Raw genomic sequence first — 19,019 nt, forward strand, 5'->3', positions numbered from 1 at the left:
GTGAGAGAAAGAGAGATGGATAACGAAAGGGGTGTGACATATATAGATTATTTACAACGCGAGGAGTCCTAGCGAGTGAAAGCTAGAGATAGCGTTGAGTCGAGGCTTTGGGCGGTGGCTAGCACCTGGCGACGCATTGTTTAGTGATGAAGGCAGTGTACTGACCGAAGACCGAGTCGTTGTCCAGCAGCGTTCGGTTCAGCTCGGTCATCTCCGTACCGTGCGAGGTGACGGATGGTGCGTCGTAAGGACGTCTCGGTGGTTTCACCACAGGGTTGATGGCGGTTATCAGGGACTTTTCTTGCTCGCCGAGGCCGTGTCTCTCCAAGGACGCGGCTTCTATGCTCTTCTCGTCGTGGCGTGTTCTCCGCCGGCGACAGTAACACACGCACAAGGTCATCATGGCCACCAGGAGAAAGACCGCGGCTACGCCGAGTCCTATCGCCAGTGGCAAACCGATGAGACTCCCCTGACTCCCCAGTGCATCACCCACTATCGCCAAAGTAACGTTCCTTTCCCTGGTACCACCGGGACTCTTCGCTATGCACACGTAGTCCCCCTTGTCCGAGGGCATCACATCCGGGATTGTCAGGTTGAGCCAATCGTGTCGCTCCCGTAGCACGTAGCCCCTGTCGCTGTTGTGCCTCTTGGTCGAGTTGCTCAAGATCCTTGAACGGTGTAGCCAGGTGAGCTGAAAAACAAGGTCGTCCCAAGTGCGTTAGAGTTAGAAAACGATCTCTGCATCATCATCGTCGCAAAGGTATAATGGAGACGAGTATATATATATATACAAGTTTGATCGCCGGAATTACCTGTGGCCTGGGAATACCGGCGGCTCTGCACCAGAGTGTCACGTCACCTTGGTCGGTCTCGATTCTCGAGGAAGGCCCGAAGGAGAGTATCTCGGGCTGGCAGGCGAAATCGTCGCTGCTGATGTCGTCCCAGTGCTTTCCGGCCAGGTGAGAGGGCTGCGAACAATTGGTAGGCTTCGTGTAGAGCTTCTTCTCTATGGTCCAGTCGCGGAATTTCTTCAGTCGACAGTTGCAGTTCCAGGGATTGTTGTGAAGCTCGAGACTGCCCAGTTTGGGCAGACCCTCGACGCTCTGGAGCCTCAGGCTGCTGAGGTTGTTCCCGTTGAGGGCCAAGGAGTGGAGCTCCGGAAGGTTGCGGAACGTCCTCTCCTCGATTCTCTCGAGTCTATTATCGGAGAGGATGACCTTCTGGAGGAAGTCCATGTCGTGGAAGAGATCGTTCTCGAGGACCTTGAGCCTGTTGTTATTGAGGAGGAGAACTCGGAGCCTCTGGGTCTCGACGAAGGTGCCCGGACGCAGACTCCGGATGTTGTTGGAGGAAAGATCTATCTCGATGACGATCTTCAGGCCGTTGAAGGCGTCCCTGTGGATGGTGTCTATGTTACACTCGCGCATCACCAGCTTGTGCACGTTCATCAGTCGGCTGGCGTTAAACGCGTTCTGAGGCAGGTCCCTGATCTTGTTCCCGGTGAGGTCGAGGAACTGAATCTCCGTCGACAGCTTGTTGGGCACCTCTGTCAGATTCTGCTTAACGCAGTCAGCTGTTTTCTTGCCGGACACCCATTTGCACTTGCAGGGCAGCGAGCATTGCGTCCAGTCCGCATCGCCCCTGCAAACCGTCATCAGCCAGCAGAGCAGCAAAAGTCTAGCCGTTGTCAACTCCATTCCGAGCGTTCTGCCAACAAAACAGCATTCCATTAACTACCGTGAAATTCACTTGAGCCAACTTGCTCGCGCAAACTATACTATAAATACCGTAAATGTTTGGCTCATAACTATATGTATATACGTGTATAGCGCACTTTTCATCAGTCTTTCAATTACAACTACGTATAATTGCATCCAGTGCTCTTACACGATACTTTATATTTCATCAATCCGCCTAATTTCGCGCCGAGTCACGCAGAGTTCAATTTCTTATCGATGATGGACGATCGTTAAAGTTGCGATCCTCCAGTACTTTGGCGGATATGGATCGGTTTCCCTCAAGTTGGTTTAGGCTTAACTTTCTCGATATCCCGGAACGTCTTGAGAGCGCGTTGCCGCAGCTGCCTTTAATATCCCGACCAATCAAATCAATTCCTTTCGTTAATATAAGTAGCTTACAATCAGTGTCAGCGAAACGCGCGGTGCTTACGGGTTGCGGAGGAGCATCTATATAGGAAGAAGAGTGTGAGGGGGGGGGGTGAAATTGCTCCTAGCGGATCGGTCCCGGTGCATGCGGCGGTGGTGGAGGCGGCGCGGGATCAATCGGGAAGTATACTATATATATATATATATATATAGGTATCCAAGCGAGCTTGCGACAGAGCGAGGAGGAAGGAAAGGAAAAGTAGTTGCGGACCCTGGAGCTTAACAGAAAACTTGTCTGGACGTTACAAAGGTTATTGGCTAAAGTATTAGAGAATCGCTTATCGATGAATCTTAATTAAATGAAGTTTGCCGCTCATGCGAAAAGGAGCCAGTTCATTTTCCTGGTAACGACGCGAATCCATCAGGATGAAATTTTGCAGGAAGCTTAATTTCCCGGAACTTGGGGAGGTTTTGCCCCGCCTCGCCAAACTCTCAGGAAAGAATGGCTGCTTTGTATTGCGGCGTAACAAGACAGGAGCCGAGACCTCTGCGTTTATCAGCGCTCACTTCACCACCGACCTACATAACTCACTTGTCCGTTTTAACTCCGACATTTCTACCTTCCAATTTTTCAATCAAATGTCACACAACCTTTTACCGAGATTCGAGCATTACTTTCTTTCCAGATAACGAGTTTAATGAATAATGAATTCTCTCTTTTGTGTTGTATTTAAATGTATATATATATATATATAGTACAGAAGCTTGGCAAGATATCATTGCAACGGAGCCGAGACGTACGAGGAAGAAAAAATAAAATGTAGAAAATTTCGAGATCTTCCAATGGACAGTGTATGCGTGTGTATGTGTGTTGGGGATAGAGAGAAAGCAATTTTTTGCGATATAAAATAAGTAAGAATCTTGATGGTTGCTGAACTGGCAAGAGTGGAGGGCAAAAACTTGAGACGGAGAGAAAGTTCTTGACACTTGAGTCGCGCCGGGGGTGGGATTCCCGGTGTACTTGAACCTTGAGGTGAAATAAATTCAAATGTTAAGACTGCCGTTTCCTACGAGCTTCCCGGTGTGCTGTAATTTCATGCAGTTTGAACTTCCCAATGGACGGCGCGATAATAAAAGTAACGCGGACTCCCCTCGCGTATTAGAGCGAATTAACAAAATTCTCTGCCTCTCCGGTGAACAGCGACCGACGAAATTTCTGTTGTACAAGATAAGACGCTCGCCGTGCGCGCGCGCTTTTCCAACATATTTCCCACCCGCTTTTGTAATATGTATACTATACACTATATATATATATGTATATATTGTCACGTAGAGAAATGCTTCTTTGTGAATTTCCCACAAAAATTACATAAAACGGTACATAAAGCAGAAACTTGTCAAAAATGTTTCATGCTCTAAGAGGCATTTTTCCGGCGACTCAAAGTACGGGCAATATCACTGAATTTTTCAGTATTTTTCAGAATTTTTCGCGTTTAACAGCTAATTTCTTTTGACCGTAAGCAAATTTCAGCGTTCCATATCGAGGCTATAAGTTTTAGTTTCTTGCACAAGGTCCTCAAAGGGTTATAGTGGCTGAGGGCATTTGTCCATTGCTTTGCCTGGTCTCTCCCATATGGAAGTGGGATAGTACAAACTCTTTAAATTTGCCTCTTGCATATCTAACGTCCTGCCATTTACAAGTCAAATGTGCGAGTGCGATCGATAAAATACCGAGACGTGTATAAGTTGCGGAGGAGGGGAGGGGGATGAGGAGGTTTAGAAACTGATGGAAAGAGGTGAGCGAGAGGGTGAGAAAGGACGGAAGGGCAGAAGCTGTCGTGAGGATCCAGAGAGGTCATGGGTCATCCTAGCCTCGGTTCGAGTTTTCCTCCCGTGCTGCTACTGCGGTAGCTAAAGAATTCTCCTTTCTCCCATGTGTTTTTCTCCTTCATCAAAGAGGAGACCCACACTTTTTGCCCACGCGTATTACGCAATATTTCTTGCTAAAATTTCTTCGGTAAAACCATCTGTAAAATATCTTTTTATCGAATGAATTGAATGATAACTGAATTGGTCCCGTGGGAGGAGAGTTCCCGCCGCACATTTTCAGGAATACGTTTTCAAATATTGAAATTTTACTTTGCATAATACGTTCGTGCTCCGCGCGCGCAGGTACCCTTTAAAAACATTTTTATCGAACTAATCAGTCGAATTTCCTCTATAATAAATATAAGTGAGCTTTTCCGAGGGGAAGAAAAAATTGTTGCGTCGAATATCCGCGAGGAGAGATTTGACAGTATTCGAGTGCAGACTCGTAAAGCTGAGGATTTTTTACATACCACTTTAATGGCGCGTGTAATTTCAAATGAAAATCCGATGCGAATCATGAAAAGTTTCATTTCGCAGAAACATCCGAGTGCTTCTCCTGCTTTTCTGAAGGCTCTGAATGCTCGTCCCCTGTAAAACGCACAAACTAAAATTCTCTGAAGTCACTTAGGCTACGCGAAATCCCGGAGCCTCCTCTCAGGAATTGAAAAACTTCCAATGGAAAAATCTTGGTATTCCTTGTCAACAGACATGGGCTTCGGCGAGAAATTCTTTAAAACAGAAATAATAGCTCGTCATTAAGAAAAAATCATAGCCGCATTTTTTCTCATCATCCATATAATTATATATATATGCATGATAATATGTACAGCAGATATCATACGTTTCAGCCCGTTATACAAAAATCTGCTAAAATAATACAGGATATATATATATGCATAAAAATACCTTCCACTACCATTTGAATTTTCACCCTTTCCATTTTACGACAGTCGTTGGTTAAGATTTTTTAAATTTTATTCGGTAAAAGGAACGTGGTGACTGCTTTCTTTTTTCAACTTGTTTATTTTCTTGGTTACTTACTGGTGCAAATAAAAAAATGCATAGCGCAGTAAAGAAGATTAAGAGGAGTTTTAAAATCGTACGCCACTTCACCCCATTCCATTTAAGATTTTAAGGGCGGATAATCCCGGTCGAAGAGCCGAGGTGACGGGGTTGGCAATAGTAATAACATGTCCAAGCATTTTTTTCCAAAATATTCGCACTTGTTGAAAATACCTCGGTTACCTTTTCGGTTCACCCACCTCTTCCATGTGTATCATATACGAAATAAACAATATATATAGTACCTATATACCGGTGAACGGTTCCGACTAAGATATAGCGAAAGTTTATCGCGCGAATCGCATTTATGGGCGACAAACAGTGGCAAAATGACACGTGAACTGGCAATAAGGAAAGTGCGCGCGTAGGGAGACTTGTGCGGATTGGAAGTTCGCCAGGGGGAATGTGCGTTTTGGCGAAACAAAATAACAATCGGAGCCAAGTAATGAGAATCGTCGGAATTTTTCCACGAGCCGGATATCCTTATGGCTGAATCGTTGCAAATAGAATTGGAATGTCTGAACATCCACAGCGGATCCTCCTCGCTTCCGATAATAAAGGATAACGCGAGAACCCAAGTCGAGAGAGTAGACTTTGCGGGCGGTGGTTTTCAGTATAAAGAAAACTTTAGCAGACGAATTTAAGCTGCTGCGACACTCCGCAAATGCAATTTCTATCATAATAGATACATGGAAAGTTGTGGGTCCTCTTGGTAATTCCTCATTTTTACATAGGGGGAATTTGCTGTGCATTAAGAGCATGTACTTACATGTACTATATATGTAAGTACTTAAAATCGTGCAAGAGCTAAATTCACAAATTCGCTAACTCTCCGAGAAGTCTCATAAGTCTCCGAACAAAGATATATATATATATATATATGTATACCATATAGTTTCTAAAAGTATATTCGTGTAAACGCCAGGTTTTCTCTATTTATCATGTCGAGTAAAAATATGACACTAGTTTTGACAAGAAAAAGGTCGGGATTGAGGAAGGGTCAAAATTGGCCAATTCTCGAGGGGAAAAATTCGCGTTTCGCGGCTCCGGTCGACTTCCGGACGGCCCGGTGTCGTTTTCATAAAAACTACATCCATCATCCAGAAGTTGCGACGATTTTATCTCTCCGACGTCCCTACATTTTTCGATTTGACTATGTAAAATTTTTAATCGCATAATCGATAAAGCTCCGACTCCATAGCTCCCGAACGAGAGTCCTGGGGAAGCAGACAAATAAGAATTTTTATTATCATTTAACCTAAAATTTTCCATTAAAGCTTTTCAATGGCCTCGCGAAAGAAAAATCTAGAGTGATTTCTGGGAGTTTCTTTGTTACATCAGCGTGAAAACTTTCCGACTTCCATGGTGAATTTTCCGAGCGATCCTTTTTTCATTTGGTCGCTTGACTTTTCCGTAAAACAGCCATCAACTCTCCACCCCGAGTATTGTATCGCGAATGATTATTCAAAGTTGTTGGAACTTTGGGATAATGAGCGAGAATTTTCCTTGCATAAGCAACCATTATGACGCTTAAGCAGCCTGCGAAAGTTTTCTGAAATAATACTGCTTCGTCCGCTGCTAGAGCTCACTTTTGTTACCTTATACGCGCGATATTTGTTGAATCTCTAATTCTTACGCAGCTATAATATCGAAATACTGGAGGTATTTTTCAAAGAATCAAATGGTAAAGTGGCGATGACTGCAGTGTATATATATATATATATATATATATATATATATAGTAAAAGGCTTCGTTAATAAATAATTCAATAAAATATCGATCGAGTATAGTTAACTCGTTGAATATTACTAGAGGTCCGCGTGATCCGTATAGATTCCCCGAGAGAAAATCATCCGAGTTGTTCGGTTCAATTGAGCTCTCACAAAACTTTGCGAAATGAAGTTTCGCATTGTCGGTATAATTATTTTACGTTCCCGATGGCTCATTTGTAATTTAAGTATCACATAGCAGCAAGAGTTCCTCATTGGTTACGCTTTGCGGCTGCTCCTTGCAATTTCGTGATACTTCTTCCTCGATTATTTTAGCTTCTCCTCACTGCATGACAATTCATTCAATTTTCGCTTTAATCTTAGTCGTTTAAACAAACTTCACGATCCAATTAGTGGAAACTTTAAATAACACAATATATTTTCTCCCCCCCCCCTCTCTCTCTCTCTCTCTCTCTTGGTGCTGAAAAGCAACATTTGCTTAATTCCATTTTTAAATAAATTTATTTCGTTGATGTGAATCTTCTAAAATACTATTAGAAAGAATTTATTTCCAATTTAAAATTACACTAGCCATTTCCATAATTAACTTGGTTTGATTGGATTTTATGTGAGATTGTGACGCACGATGAAGTCGTGAAAGATTAATTATTCTTTTAAATTTTGATCTTCGACAAAGAAATTAGTTGTGGGGAGATTTGAAAGAAGATATATATACTCCATATCGGTTGAGTTATTTCGAATTTAATCATTAATTCATAAGATTCGTTGCTCCAGTGAATTCAATCCTCAATTAAATTCGCTTTTCAATATGATAAAATCAGAATAAAATTGTGGTGGTGCACGAATAATAAAATAATTCCAATTTACAATTTGGATTCTTCTCTTAGTAATTTTTCAAAAATTTACATTAATTCGAGTATATTGGAATTTTATCAGGAAAATTTAATTAAAATAATAAGCTCGCGATTTCAGACATTATCAGGGCTCCCTAAAGGATTAATCGTTTCACAGGTAATATAGTTGTATTTACACAAATTGAAGCACCAATGGTACAAGGAGAATATATGTAGGTTTCCCTTTGACATTTCATTTACCGCATTACACGTGGCAAATATACCTGATCATACACACAAACGTTAACAAAACGTTGGCTAATAGATACCTTATATATAATATGATATACAGAATAAAGCTCTCGTAGCACACAGAAGATTGTTAACAGATCCCAACCACTTTCTTCGAACTTTGATAAATATTTAGTAAGATGAATCTTTTGGAAAAACTCGAGAAATCCTTTATACTATACACACCACATTTATTTTACTACATAAAATACCTATATTCTATAAGACATTTTATTTGGAACACAGTGAAATGGGATTTTCTCAAAAGTTACACCATTTTTAACTCGTGTAAGACGTTTCGCTGGTCGGAGAGGCTTTGTAAACAGTGTAGTTGTACGTACCTATAGATACGTAGACAATAAGGGAGTCAGGGAGTTGATACTCTAGAAGGCTCAAGGGAAGATATTAATATGGACGTCGAGCTGATATAGACTTGCTGGTGGCGTGCTTCTGGGACAGCCAAGAGCCACCCTTTAGGAAACCAAACCTGCAACTATGGGCGTTGACGCATACGTGTGTGCGTATTACATACGTCGCACGTATTTTGCATACAGTCGTGCAGCTGGAGGACTCTGTGCAACGCAATATGCGCTGGTCGCGTGGAACACGCGAGCATTGTAACTGTGATTACAGGATGCAAGCTGTCTCTCGCTACACGGCTAAGAACGATAGGACAATGTGCGTATACCTCTAAACACCATTGCCAACATCCACCTCCTTTTATGCTTTATTTGCCAATAAACCGACACCTTAATCTTACGCCTAACAATAGAATCTTAATTAGCACACAACTGCAGAGTTTTTTCCCAATTGATATATATATATATATATATATATATATATACTTGTATATACATAAATATCACGCATGCTGTCGCGTAAGAGATTTTTTGCCTGGCTCGAATAAAAATGCATTTGAATATTAACGTCGCAGAGATGCTGAATTGTTCAGGTTTTTCGCAGAGAAGCAATTGATGAAAGAGTATTAGTCCTGCAGGGTGGGAGGATTAACGCGAGAGAGCGAAAAAGAGGAGGCGCCGGATTTTCCCGAGTTTTCTTTTATCTTTTATCGCGATAAGAGCGACGTAAATCTTTAGTTTTAAGGTCGTCTCTCCGTGCTACCGGGGATTCCAAACTATTCCTCAGGAAGACGTTGAATTCAAGCTGGTAATTTCTGACCGTTCAACGGAACCGTGACTGACGTTGCAACAGCGACCAATGACAGGCAAGGATTTATATAGATTAGACCTTTTTTTCTTTCCTTCTTCGGAAGGGCCTCATAAAACTCCCGTCTTACTGCTTATACACTCTCCACCTTTTTTCCCTTTTCTCGCAGTCTACTACACCACCCTTAAGGACTTTAATTCGTGTTTCCTATTCGTTTTATCGATAAACGCTCGAGCCATCGACGTTCGGACGTTATAAGCCATAAACCCAGGGGACTAATTTGCAAACATTTCCTTCTCCTCTTTTTTTTTGTCCGATGAAAGAAATTGAATTTTTGGTATAGAAACGCTTGTGTTTGCGGGTCACATTCCATAGGGGATCTGTCAAAGCGAAGCAAATTTGGGATTTGTACATATAGGTTCGAGGAGAAGCCTTGTCGAACCGATAATAGTCGACGGGTACAAAGCGACTATATCGGGAATTCGGTGAATAAGATACACGGGTAGGAAAGTAATCAAAGTCCCAATCGGAATGGCCAGGAAATGCTAGTTTGAGAGGCATGCAGCTTCAAGGCGCAGGCGGCTCGCTCGAAAAAGCCTCGCTCGTGTATATGTATATATATATAATGCTAACAACGAGAGATCAAAGACCTCATCGTGGCAAAAAATGAAAGCTACCTCCTGTATATGCCGTATGTACGTACGGAAGGAATAATTTACTTGTCAGGTACACGTTTTGCCGAAAACAGACGAAATACAATATGAAGCTCTCCACTTTTTTTTTCTCCTTTTCTATATTTCCTCTCGTTATAAAAAGGTTCCTTTCACGTTGAGAATCTCTGGAGGGAATAAGAAACAAATGCACGTTTGAAGAATGTATGATCTTTTTGCCTACCCCCCCCCCCCCTATTTTCATTATATATATGTGTTACAGCATTTGGACGCTGATCTTAGTCTTTAGAAGCTTCAAAGCTATTCGGCCACGGTAAAGGAATAATTAATCCGTGAAATGGTGTGCAGACCGTTGGGTGAAAGCTGTACTAAAGTATATATATATATATATATAGGAGAACGGGGCTGACGAATGCCGGCATTACTTTTTCATTTGGATTTGACCCAGGGATAGCTATGACAGTGTTTTATCGTCCGATTCCTCGCAGAAGCTCCTCTCGATCTAGATCAGCCGGGATGAAATCAAGACGAATCGCCAACTCTACCTGGCCAATCATTCCAGCCAAGATATCGATTCGAAAATTCCATTCTAGACTCGATGGTTAATCTGATCGTGCGATAGTTAGGAAATATAGCAGTTTCCTTCTATAATACCTATACCTTATTCGCGTCTCATATTCACGCGGGAGATCTCTCCACTGTCCCTTTAAACTTTTAAAACTTACCCCGATCTAAAGATGCGGCGGCGAAACACTGGCGAAAAATGAGCGAGATGCCACTTCGCTGAATGATGGTCCTGAAAACAGAAGAATTTTACTGCTTAATAAAAACGTTAATTGGTTTTAGGTAAACGTATATATAGTATAGGTCCCTCTCCGATATATCGCTTAATAAACCGAGATGAGGGAAATCAATTTTTTCGCCATTCGATTAATTTTCTGGGCTTTTAGCTCGATCGACTTTGTGATTTTAGTGCCGCGAGTTGTTATCGTTTCGATTTCCTTCATAAACGATTACTCGCGTGTGTTATTAATATTGGATTAAAGTCTTAACGAGCCCTCTAATCCTAATTTACAGCTCCGATAGGAGCCATTAAAAGCTGCTTTCGCCTCGGGATGATCCGCTAAATCTCGATGTAGCCTTAATTTTTGGTATTACCACTGCACGTGGCCTGGAAAACTTTTTACAAATAAAATAATCACCGCTGCTGCGCACGCGCAGCTTTTTACTAAGGAGTCAGACCGATTCACGAGGAATGATTCCAAGTTTGTACGAATCTTCGCTCGGCGGATAAAAATTGGCTGCATTCGCTTAAAATCCTTCAAGCTAGTAGCTATTTTTTTCTCTCGTCCCTTTTTATCCGCAGAATCTCTTTGCTATTCCTCGAGTCTCATCCTCGCTTCTCAGACGGCTAAGAAATAATTTAATTCGTATCATACCGGTTGGCCTAGTGCTATATATATACAATATATATATATACATATGTATATATATAAGCAAGAAGCGTACGCTGCTCTCGGTGTGAAATTGAGGAGCGAGGGACGGGAAATTGGCGAATTCGTTTGAAAATTATGAGTTTTCATCTAATTAGCCGGAGGAAAAAACTCGACGATAAATTCTAATGCAGCGAGATATAGTGTGAAATTGGATTAACCCCAAGTACTCGGATATTTCTCGGTGCGTGGATTTCGCGATCTTTTCAGATTGTTGCATTGTTGCAGCTTTTTCTCGTCAAATGGAGAGAGGTAGGTATATCTATATATATATACATATACCGTACGTGTCTCGCGTTGCAATCGTGCGTTTTATTACATGAGTAATTATCCGAAGTCCGCCTGCACACTTGGCCCGTTATACTCTCCGAGAGAGTGACTAGGCCACTCCGCGAATTGCCTTTTTTCATTTCCCACTGCACTTTGCAATTCTCCACTTTTTTTTCATTCCCCATCCAGTCGCACTCTCACATCCCGCAGTTTGTCTCCTTCGTTTCCGGAGTACCAGCGATTAACCGAATAATTCAATAATATACACACACACACACACATATATATATATATATAAAACACAAGCAATAAATTGTGCAAAATTTACTTCAACGCATAATATAGTGGTTGCGTGAAATAAGAGGTAAAAGTGTTTCTCTAACAGTATAATTGGTAGTGTCGTTCGAGGTGCGAATAGGAAGTATGCACGAGTAAAGGCGTGCTCGCGTGCATAATTCAGAAGAGTGCGCAAACTTCGGTGAAGCTTTACTGGCAGTCTTTATGGATCGTAGCATTGCATCGGTGCGTAGCGATGATTATCTAGCGCGTAAAGTCGGTCAACGTACATTCGCCGAGCGAGGAAGGAAAAAAGTAAGCATCGCGACAAACAAAGTTTTTCTATGCGGCACGTATATATAGGTATATATATATATAGGTGTACACATAGGAAGGAGTCGCGCGGAGAGACCATGCAGCCGGGCACACCTGCCTCTATATAGCTGGCAACGCGAAAATCTATGGCTGGCGAACACGAAACTCGCAGATACAACGAACCGCCGAACATAAAGCTTTTTATCGCCTCTCTCGCTCCCATTTAACCGTATAAACTCCCCTAATAGCATATATTAACTAAATTATACGAGGTTCGATTACAATTTCAGATTCCACACTCCGGGACTTACTCGACTTGGCAAACTCGCTGAAAAAAACCCTCCGCTGCATCTATCGTGTTGCGCGTAACGCTCTTTGGAAAGCACCCGAGTTTCTTCGGACCTATATATATAGAAGAGTAATAAAAAACGTAGTGTGCTACAAGCCGATGATCGATGTACGTGCTGGACGTGCTTTCGATAATCCCTATAGAGACATAGAGATAGATATATACATAGATAGAGACAATTAAGGTGTTTTAATTAGTGCGATTGAGCGACGGAGCAGATATCTGGTATATATATATACACGGTGTGTACAAGGTATATTATTTTAAAACTGGCGGCGATATGCAGGTTGCGGAATTGAAGCGAAAAGTGGAAGATGAAGATAAAGAGGGGCAAAGTGCTATATGGGTATAGTATACATAGAGGAAAGTAGATGAGGAGAAAATGAAGAGGGTTGCTTAGGGCTTCGGGAACGGGTACACATTACACGAAGGGCCTCGGCCGCTTAATTCACCGCACTTAATTACTTTCGGTTCTTTCGAAAGATTTTTCTATCCACGGTGTCACGTAGCTGTGTGTGCCAGCACCTACCTTATTTGCTGGGATAATTACCGGTTAATTACATTTACACGCGCACCTACGCCACTCCTGCAGATAATGCTTCCCTCTTCGCGTCTTTGTAGCCCGGCGCAGTTCGTTAAAACTTACGACGCGAACGATAAACTCATTCCCAAACTACTTTCCACCAGCAGCTATCCAGATCCTACCAGTCCTGCCTGCACAGTCCATTATTCACGCGGAGCAGTATCGATTCCAAGATCATGCAGCTGGGATCTTCGAGCGATCGAACTCCTAACGAATCCAGATAAAATAATGGAGAGCGAGTGTGATGTAGCTGGAGGCGACGGTCCAAAAGTTGCGCGAATAAATTCATTCGTTCCGCAGGAGGGTGGGTCGATTCAAGGGAGTCAAACAAATCGACTCATCTTTGTATTTGCAGGCCGGTTATATCGCTCCGAGAACCTGGGTTCTCCACCCCCCCCCCCCCCCGTGGCAGTAATTCATCTCCGCACGCGCTTTTTAAAAAGCTTTATTAAAGGGGAGCTTCTTTTTTCAACAGGATTTCACGTGGATGGAGAGACACCTTTTACGAGAGGCGATCAGTTCTGTAAAATTTATCCTAGCCGCAACCTCTCATCGAGGCGAATGAGCTTAACACCTCACTTACCCCGAAGAATTGATTTCAGGTATGGGGGTGGAAGAACTGGATAAAGTCAGTGTTTATTCAGTAGAACCCAGGGATCTCGAGATGGGCGAGATTGAAATCGAGCCGTTCTCAATCTACTCCCTATCCCTCCCGTACCATCCCACCCCCTTTGCAAATCGACCTCCCTCTTCGTCGTGTCGGATGTAATTCACCGTAGCGCGCGCGAGTCCCGTGCGAAAAATTTCTCGCCTTACCCTTCCATCCCCTCCCTCCACTCGTCACACGGCACAAATCCTTCCAAATTCCCGGCGATAACAATATAATACTTTTAGAAACAAATATTGCCTATCCCCAGGATACGAATCGTATGTTGAATTTAAACCTTATATACGCTCGATTACACTTTAAAGCTCATTTACGCAGGTACAGAAACACTGGAGTTTCGGGGGGAAAAAATTGGTTGGCTCGATGCGAATCTTTAATTACAAGGGAAAAGCGGAATGATCGATCGTGTCCGTCGTTATTAAATATGATTTGTTTATTTTAAAAGTGATCCAAATTTCACTGTATAATTGGATTCGCAAATCCGCCACTAAATGCATGGTGATGCGCGTATTATTATAATGCAATTGCGGGATACACACGCACATATACACCATTGTTATTACTTTTTTGTTGTTTTACAAAATTGAATTATCAGGGTAAAATTTGAATCGTTTCTTCGTGCAGGCTACGGTACGGCGTACTACAGCACGTAGCCAATGTTTTTGTGGTAATTTCTCCTTTATCCGCTTCGTTTTCCCCCACGTTTTCCGCTCTGGCTTTCCCGCCGCTCTTCTTGGCTGTTCGCCGTCGTCCTGCCGCATTCGAAGCATGAAAGCCTCGACTGCCTGAAGAATTTGAATTACGCACCGAGACAGGAAATATTCCGCGCTTTCATCCACATTTCTCAGCTAGTTGAAATATCCAAATAAAATTCTTCGTGGCGGAAACGATACTCGTCCGAGCAGGCGTTCGAGTATGTCGCCTTATATATTTACGCGTTCTCGGACTCTCGATGTACACCCCCTCCCTATTGCTCCTTCGACATTTCTTCACGATTTTCGAATCCAGTGAGTGACAATATTTCCTATATAGCTGATATTCGAAGCGCTCCCCCCCCCCCCCCACAAAATACATCGTATATATCCTATTAATTATATAATAAAATGGAAGATACGTCGAAGGTAATATTGACAAAATCGCGTATAAGGATGATTCGGAGTAGTGGGTTATTGAGATGACGCGACGTGCCTTGGATGATACAAGATATCGATAGTAAAGGAGGGTCGCTAAAAGTAAAGATTATCCAGCGACATCCGATAGTCTTGTAAGCTAGGAAAAACGAGCGTATAAAGTAAACGGTAAACGGAGCCCGATTCTCTCGGGTAATTCAAGGGAACGCGCGCGACTTCACAACAAGATCATTATTATTGTGCTGCTTCGTTAAAATTACTTTTCCTTCTTCACCTTTTAATTATTACCCACGTGTCCGCAAAAGTTTCTCTCTCGAGAATGGGGTAAAATTTGATATCTCTGAAAGCTTAATTTTCCAGACTTTGACAGGGATGAAATTGTTTAACTGGACCAAATATTATGTTAATGGCAGGATATCGGCAACATCGAACGATTGGTCAAACGTTATATCTATATGTATATGTATATAGATAGCGATGGAAGAATAGGCGCTGACCGATATGTGAATGAATCATGACGTGACAAGCTGGCGAAGAAAATAATGGCTGGTATTGGATGTGCGCCGTCAGGAGTTTGTCATATAAATGCTCGTTGCGGCTGCTGAATCATTGCAGGCGGTTCGGAAAAGTCAGCAAGATCATTCCACACGTCCGATTTGCAAAGGCCAAGATTCAATTTCGTAGCGGAAGTTCGCGCGACATGGACAAAAGCGAACCGGTGAATAAAAGTGGGCAAAGCGAGTGAGCGTGTATGTATGTATATCTCTCTCTCTCTCTCTCTCTCTATATATATATATATATGTATATATGGTAAAGGGAAAGGTCGTAAATACAGAGATGTAAAAGATGTAAAAGAAAGATGTAAAGCGAGATAGCGATAGATGTGGGAGAGGGTAGGGGGAGGGGGTGGGGACACGGGAAAAGGGTGAAAACGGTAAAACGAGGGCTGGAAAATGATGAATAGATGGAATTTAAATAGCACGACTGTTTTGCAAGGCTGAAACGGAAATGGAGAAAGTGCTAAAACAAAGAGCAGTAACACTTAAATATTGTGCAGGTGATATAACTGTCAGAGGACGGAAGGGGTGGTGAAAGGTGAAGGGTGGTAAAAAGGCTGGTGTCAGTTATGGAGGCAAATATAGAAGCGGGGGTTGTAAATGTGAAAAAGGGGAGGGGGGAGGGGGGGGGGGAGGGTGGAAGACAGTTTGGTGCAGTGGAGAGGTAATGCGAGTTAATGTGTGTCGAACACGTCATGTAGCCAGGGATAGAGCCGAGAGTAACGCAGCTTGCAACGCGAATATGCCTGTAGAGGATTTATATAGGCAGGTTGGTCGAATCGACGGCTGCTAGGCGGGGCCCGAGTCACTCACAGCTGTCCTTCACATACAAACACGCATGCGACGCATTAATCATATCGAGAACACCCTCTCACCTCGCCTCCACTTACGGTACTTCAAACTCAAACCTCCCGAAATCTCCACCGGAACAATCCATACTTCTCTAAATCAAAATTTAAACCCTTCATAAATTGCACAAGGGTTTTAATTGATCGTTGGAAAAATTGGCGAGATATACAAATGCAGGTGGAGAATTATCAGTGGGAAACTATATATATATATATGATACTGTTGAATAATTTCAGTATAAAAATATCGATGCTATATATATACCTACGTTCTTGGGAATGTTTCGATCATGGGGAGGACAAAAGGGGGAGCTCGAGGGGGATTCTCCATTCCTCCTCTGCAGTATCCCATATCAAAACACCTATATGCAGCTCCTTCGGGGTTATAGGGCACTGGCCTATACCCTCTACCAGTGATCATGCACACGCATCCCCTATACTGCAGCGTGAAGTTGAGCCTAATGACGATGTCAATCACGATTCTCGCGGTCGTGTAGCCAGCCACCTCGCGTTTCCGGCATTTTCGCGCCCCTATTACCTTGCCCGTCCAACTTTTCCATCGATCCAACCGCCACGATTCACCACCGAACGGCGGATAAGCTGCCGTTGGAATGGCCCGGACGCAAGATTCCTATTATATATATATATATATATTACGTAAGCTCGAACGGCTGAATTATAATCGTTATACGCAAAAGCCAATTTGTTCGCTCGGTTCGCATCGACATGATCGCGGATTTCCGTTCCTGATTATAGCGGACGATTTATTTGGTCGAGGCGAAAAGCTTTTCGTCTCGAGTGAGATTTGTACGTTGGTAACTGGATTATTGCAGCGGCTCCGAGTGGTGCTCCGGATCAATATAGGATGACAGTGTTGGAGAAGGAGCGAGGGAGAATAAGAGATAGAAATAAGCCAGAGAAAGCAAAAGAGGGCTAGCGTCGGGTGAGGGGTGGAGCGAGGAGGAGGGGGGAGTTTTTACGAGAATCGTAAAGACGAGCCCGCGATCCTTTTTTGGCATTTTACTCCCAGGTAGGAACTCGACCCCATACCCCTAACCCCCGACCACCCCTGCCCCTCCTACCCTCTGCACTCCACGGGCCACCCTCCTTACCGCCCACCTTTTCCGATAGTAAACAACGTATCGCGATAGCGCGGTGTGTATCGATCAATGTCAAGCTCTCAAATGGAGTTCGCTTCTTGCAGTGGCTAGGAAAAACCGCAATGATTTACACTTAAGGAGACTATCAATTTTGCAAGAACAATCCGCCTGTCGACGAACATGGATGAATCAGGTTATCTTTTCCGAGTTAACATCCAGCTTGGCTTTGGTCGCGAAACGCTTCACTCGAAGCTCGTTTATCAGCGGGAATCCTGATGATTCTCACCAGTTTCACTTGCATAGTTGGTTATACCTATATATATATATATATACGTATGCATATACTTTTCCAGCGGCATTTTGCATCACATTTCGCTGGTACCGTGTGGTAGCTATATATAAGAAAATTGGAATGGCCACGAGGGAGAGATCGTTGCAACGGTGTGTTGCTGCAGTGCGCAGCTCGGTGATGTTGAGCGATGGCATAGGGCTGTAAAGGTGAGAATAATTTGGAACGATTTTGACTGCTGGCTATTAATAATGCCACGTCCAATACACGCACATTATATACTATTAGGCTTGTTCGCTTGGATAAGGTTGCTGCTGGTTTGAGTGGTTACTGCTGTAAGGACCCAAGGGGCTAACTGTTTGTGTACTCCGGAGTGCAATGGTGTGTTTCAGTCCCCCACGGATATCACGATGCATCTCCGCAGAGACTGCCACGCATATTAAATATACCCCTAATTAATACGCGAAAATTCTGTCGCCGCGCGCGCATACACACACACACACACACACATACACACAAACACGTATACGTAGACCAAACTTGTCGCGTGACCGACTATAGTGTAAAATATGCTGATGAGAGTCGAGCAAAGTTTAGGGAGAATCGATCGAACCGGATGTAGAATGTTAAGTACGATTAAGAAACTTGGCGTTATAAGGGACGCAGGAGCTCATCGATCGATAAATAACGATTTATCAAAGTTCTTGCGAATATTATACGGATGAAATTTAGTGGTTAATCGAGCAAAAAAGTGTCTTCGCTTGCGACCAAAGAAATTATGTATTCCGGGGAGGAAAGGAGTTATGGCGTATATTGAGAGAAAGGAAAAAGGGGTGGTGGGAAAATATGAACTTTTAGGGGAGAATCGATGGAATTTTAGCAAGTATTATCTTACGAAGTGCAAACACTGGAGTGATTCGCTTCCATCCGCGTGTTTTAATGCAAATACCTCAGTCGGTGAGGGTCTTGCACGCGTTTCCGCTGAATGTTTTTCGGGACACCTGGTGCGCGGCTGGAGTTATCATTCGACAGACACGGGATTCGTATTCCTAGCTGGCATTCCGCGTTTCGGCTGGCGTGCCGTAATTTCGCGCGAAACTCGAGCGGCATAATAAAGGTTCGTCCATGGAAAACGAAGGAGGCAAAGCGCTAGGTACAGTCGGCGCCAATGACTCTTTCCCGGAATTGAGACTGCCAAAGACCAAATATAGAGGAGCCCTTTCGCCTAACGGCAAACGAAATGTTCGTAGGCGTTTCGAATGAATTCACTCGTTCATCCATCGACGAAATAAACATTGGGAGTATGAGAGAGAAAATAAATCCTGCGCTCGTTCGTCAAGATGGGACAATAAATAATGCTTGTATCGCGTTCCATCGGACGAACTGTAAAAAGGGGAAAAAGGAAATGAAAAA

General features: G+C 43.2%; 1 protein-coding gene across 1 annotated transcript in view; it reads right to left on the reverse strand.

The window, feature by feature from the left end:
- Window positions 1-19,019, reverse strand: part of kek5 (kekkon 5) — a 212,023-nt gene that overhangs the window by 4,469 nt on the left and 188,535 nt on the right. Inside the window, exons 8-10 of the mRNA XM_066736709.1 lie at window positions 10,455-10,525; window positions 813-1,707; window positions 166-691 (exon numbers count right to left, since the gene is read on the reverse strand). Of these exons, the coding sequence (XP_066592806.1) occupies window positions 166-691; window positions 813-1,697 (1,411 nt within the window). The 5' untranslated portion in view covers window positions 1,698-1,707; window positions 10,455-10,525. The remainder of the gene's footprint in view (window positions 1-165; window positions 692-812; window positions 1,708-10,454; window positions 10,526-19,019) is intronic.

This window comes from Prorops nasuta, unplaced genomic scaffold (genome assembly GCF_024137725.1).
Source record: "Prorops nasuta isolate Cenicafe-Biocafe unplaced genomic scaffold, Cenicafe_Pnas_1.2 PNAS00015, whole genome shotgun sequence".
Taxonomy (NCBI): Eukaryota; Metazoa; Arthropoda; class Insecta; order Hymenoptera; family Bethylidae; genus Prorops; species Prorops nasuta.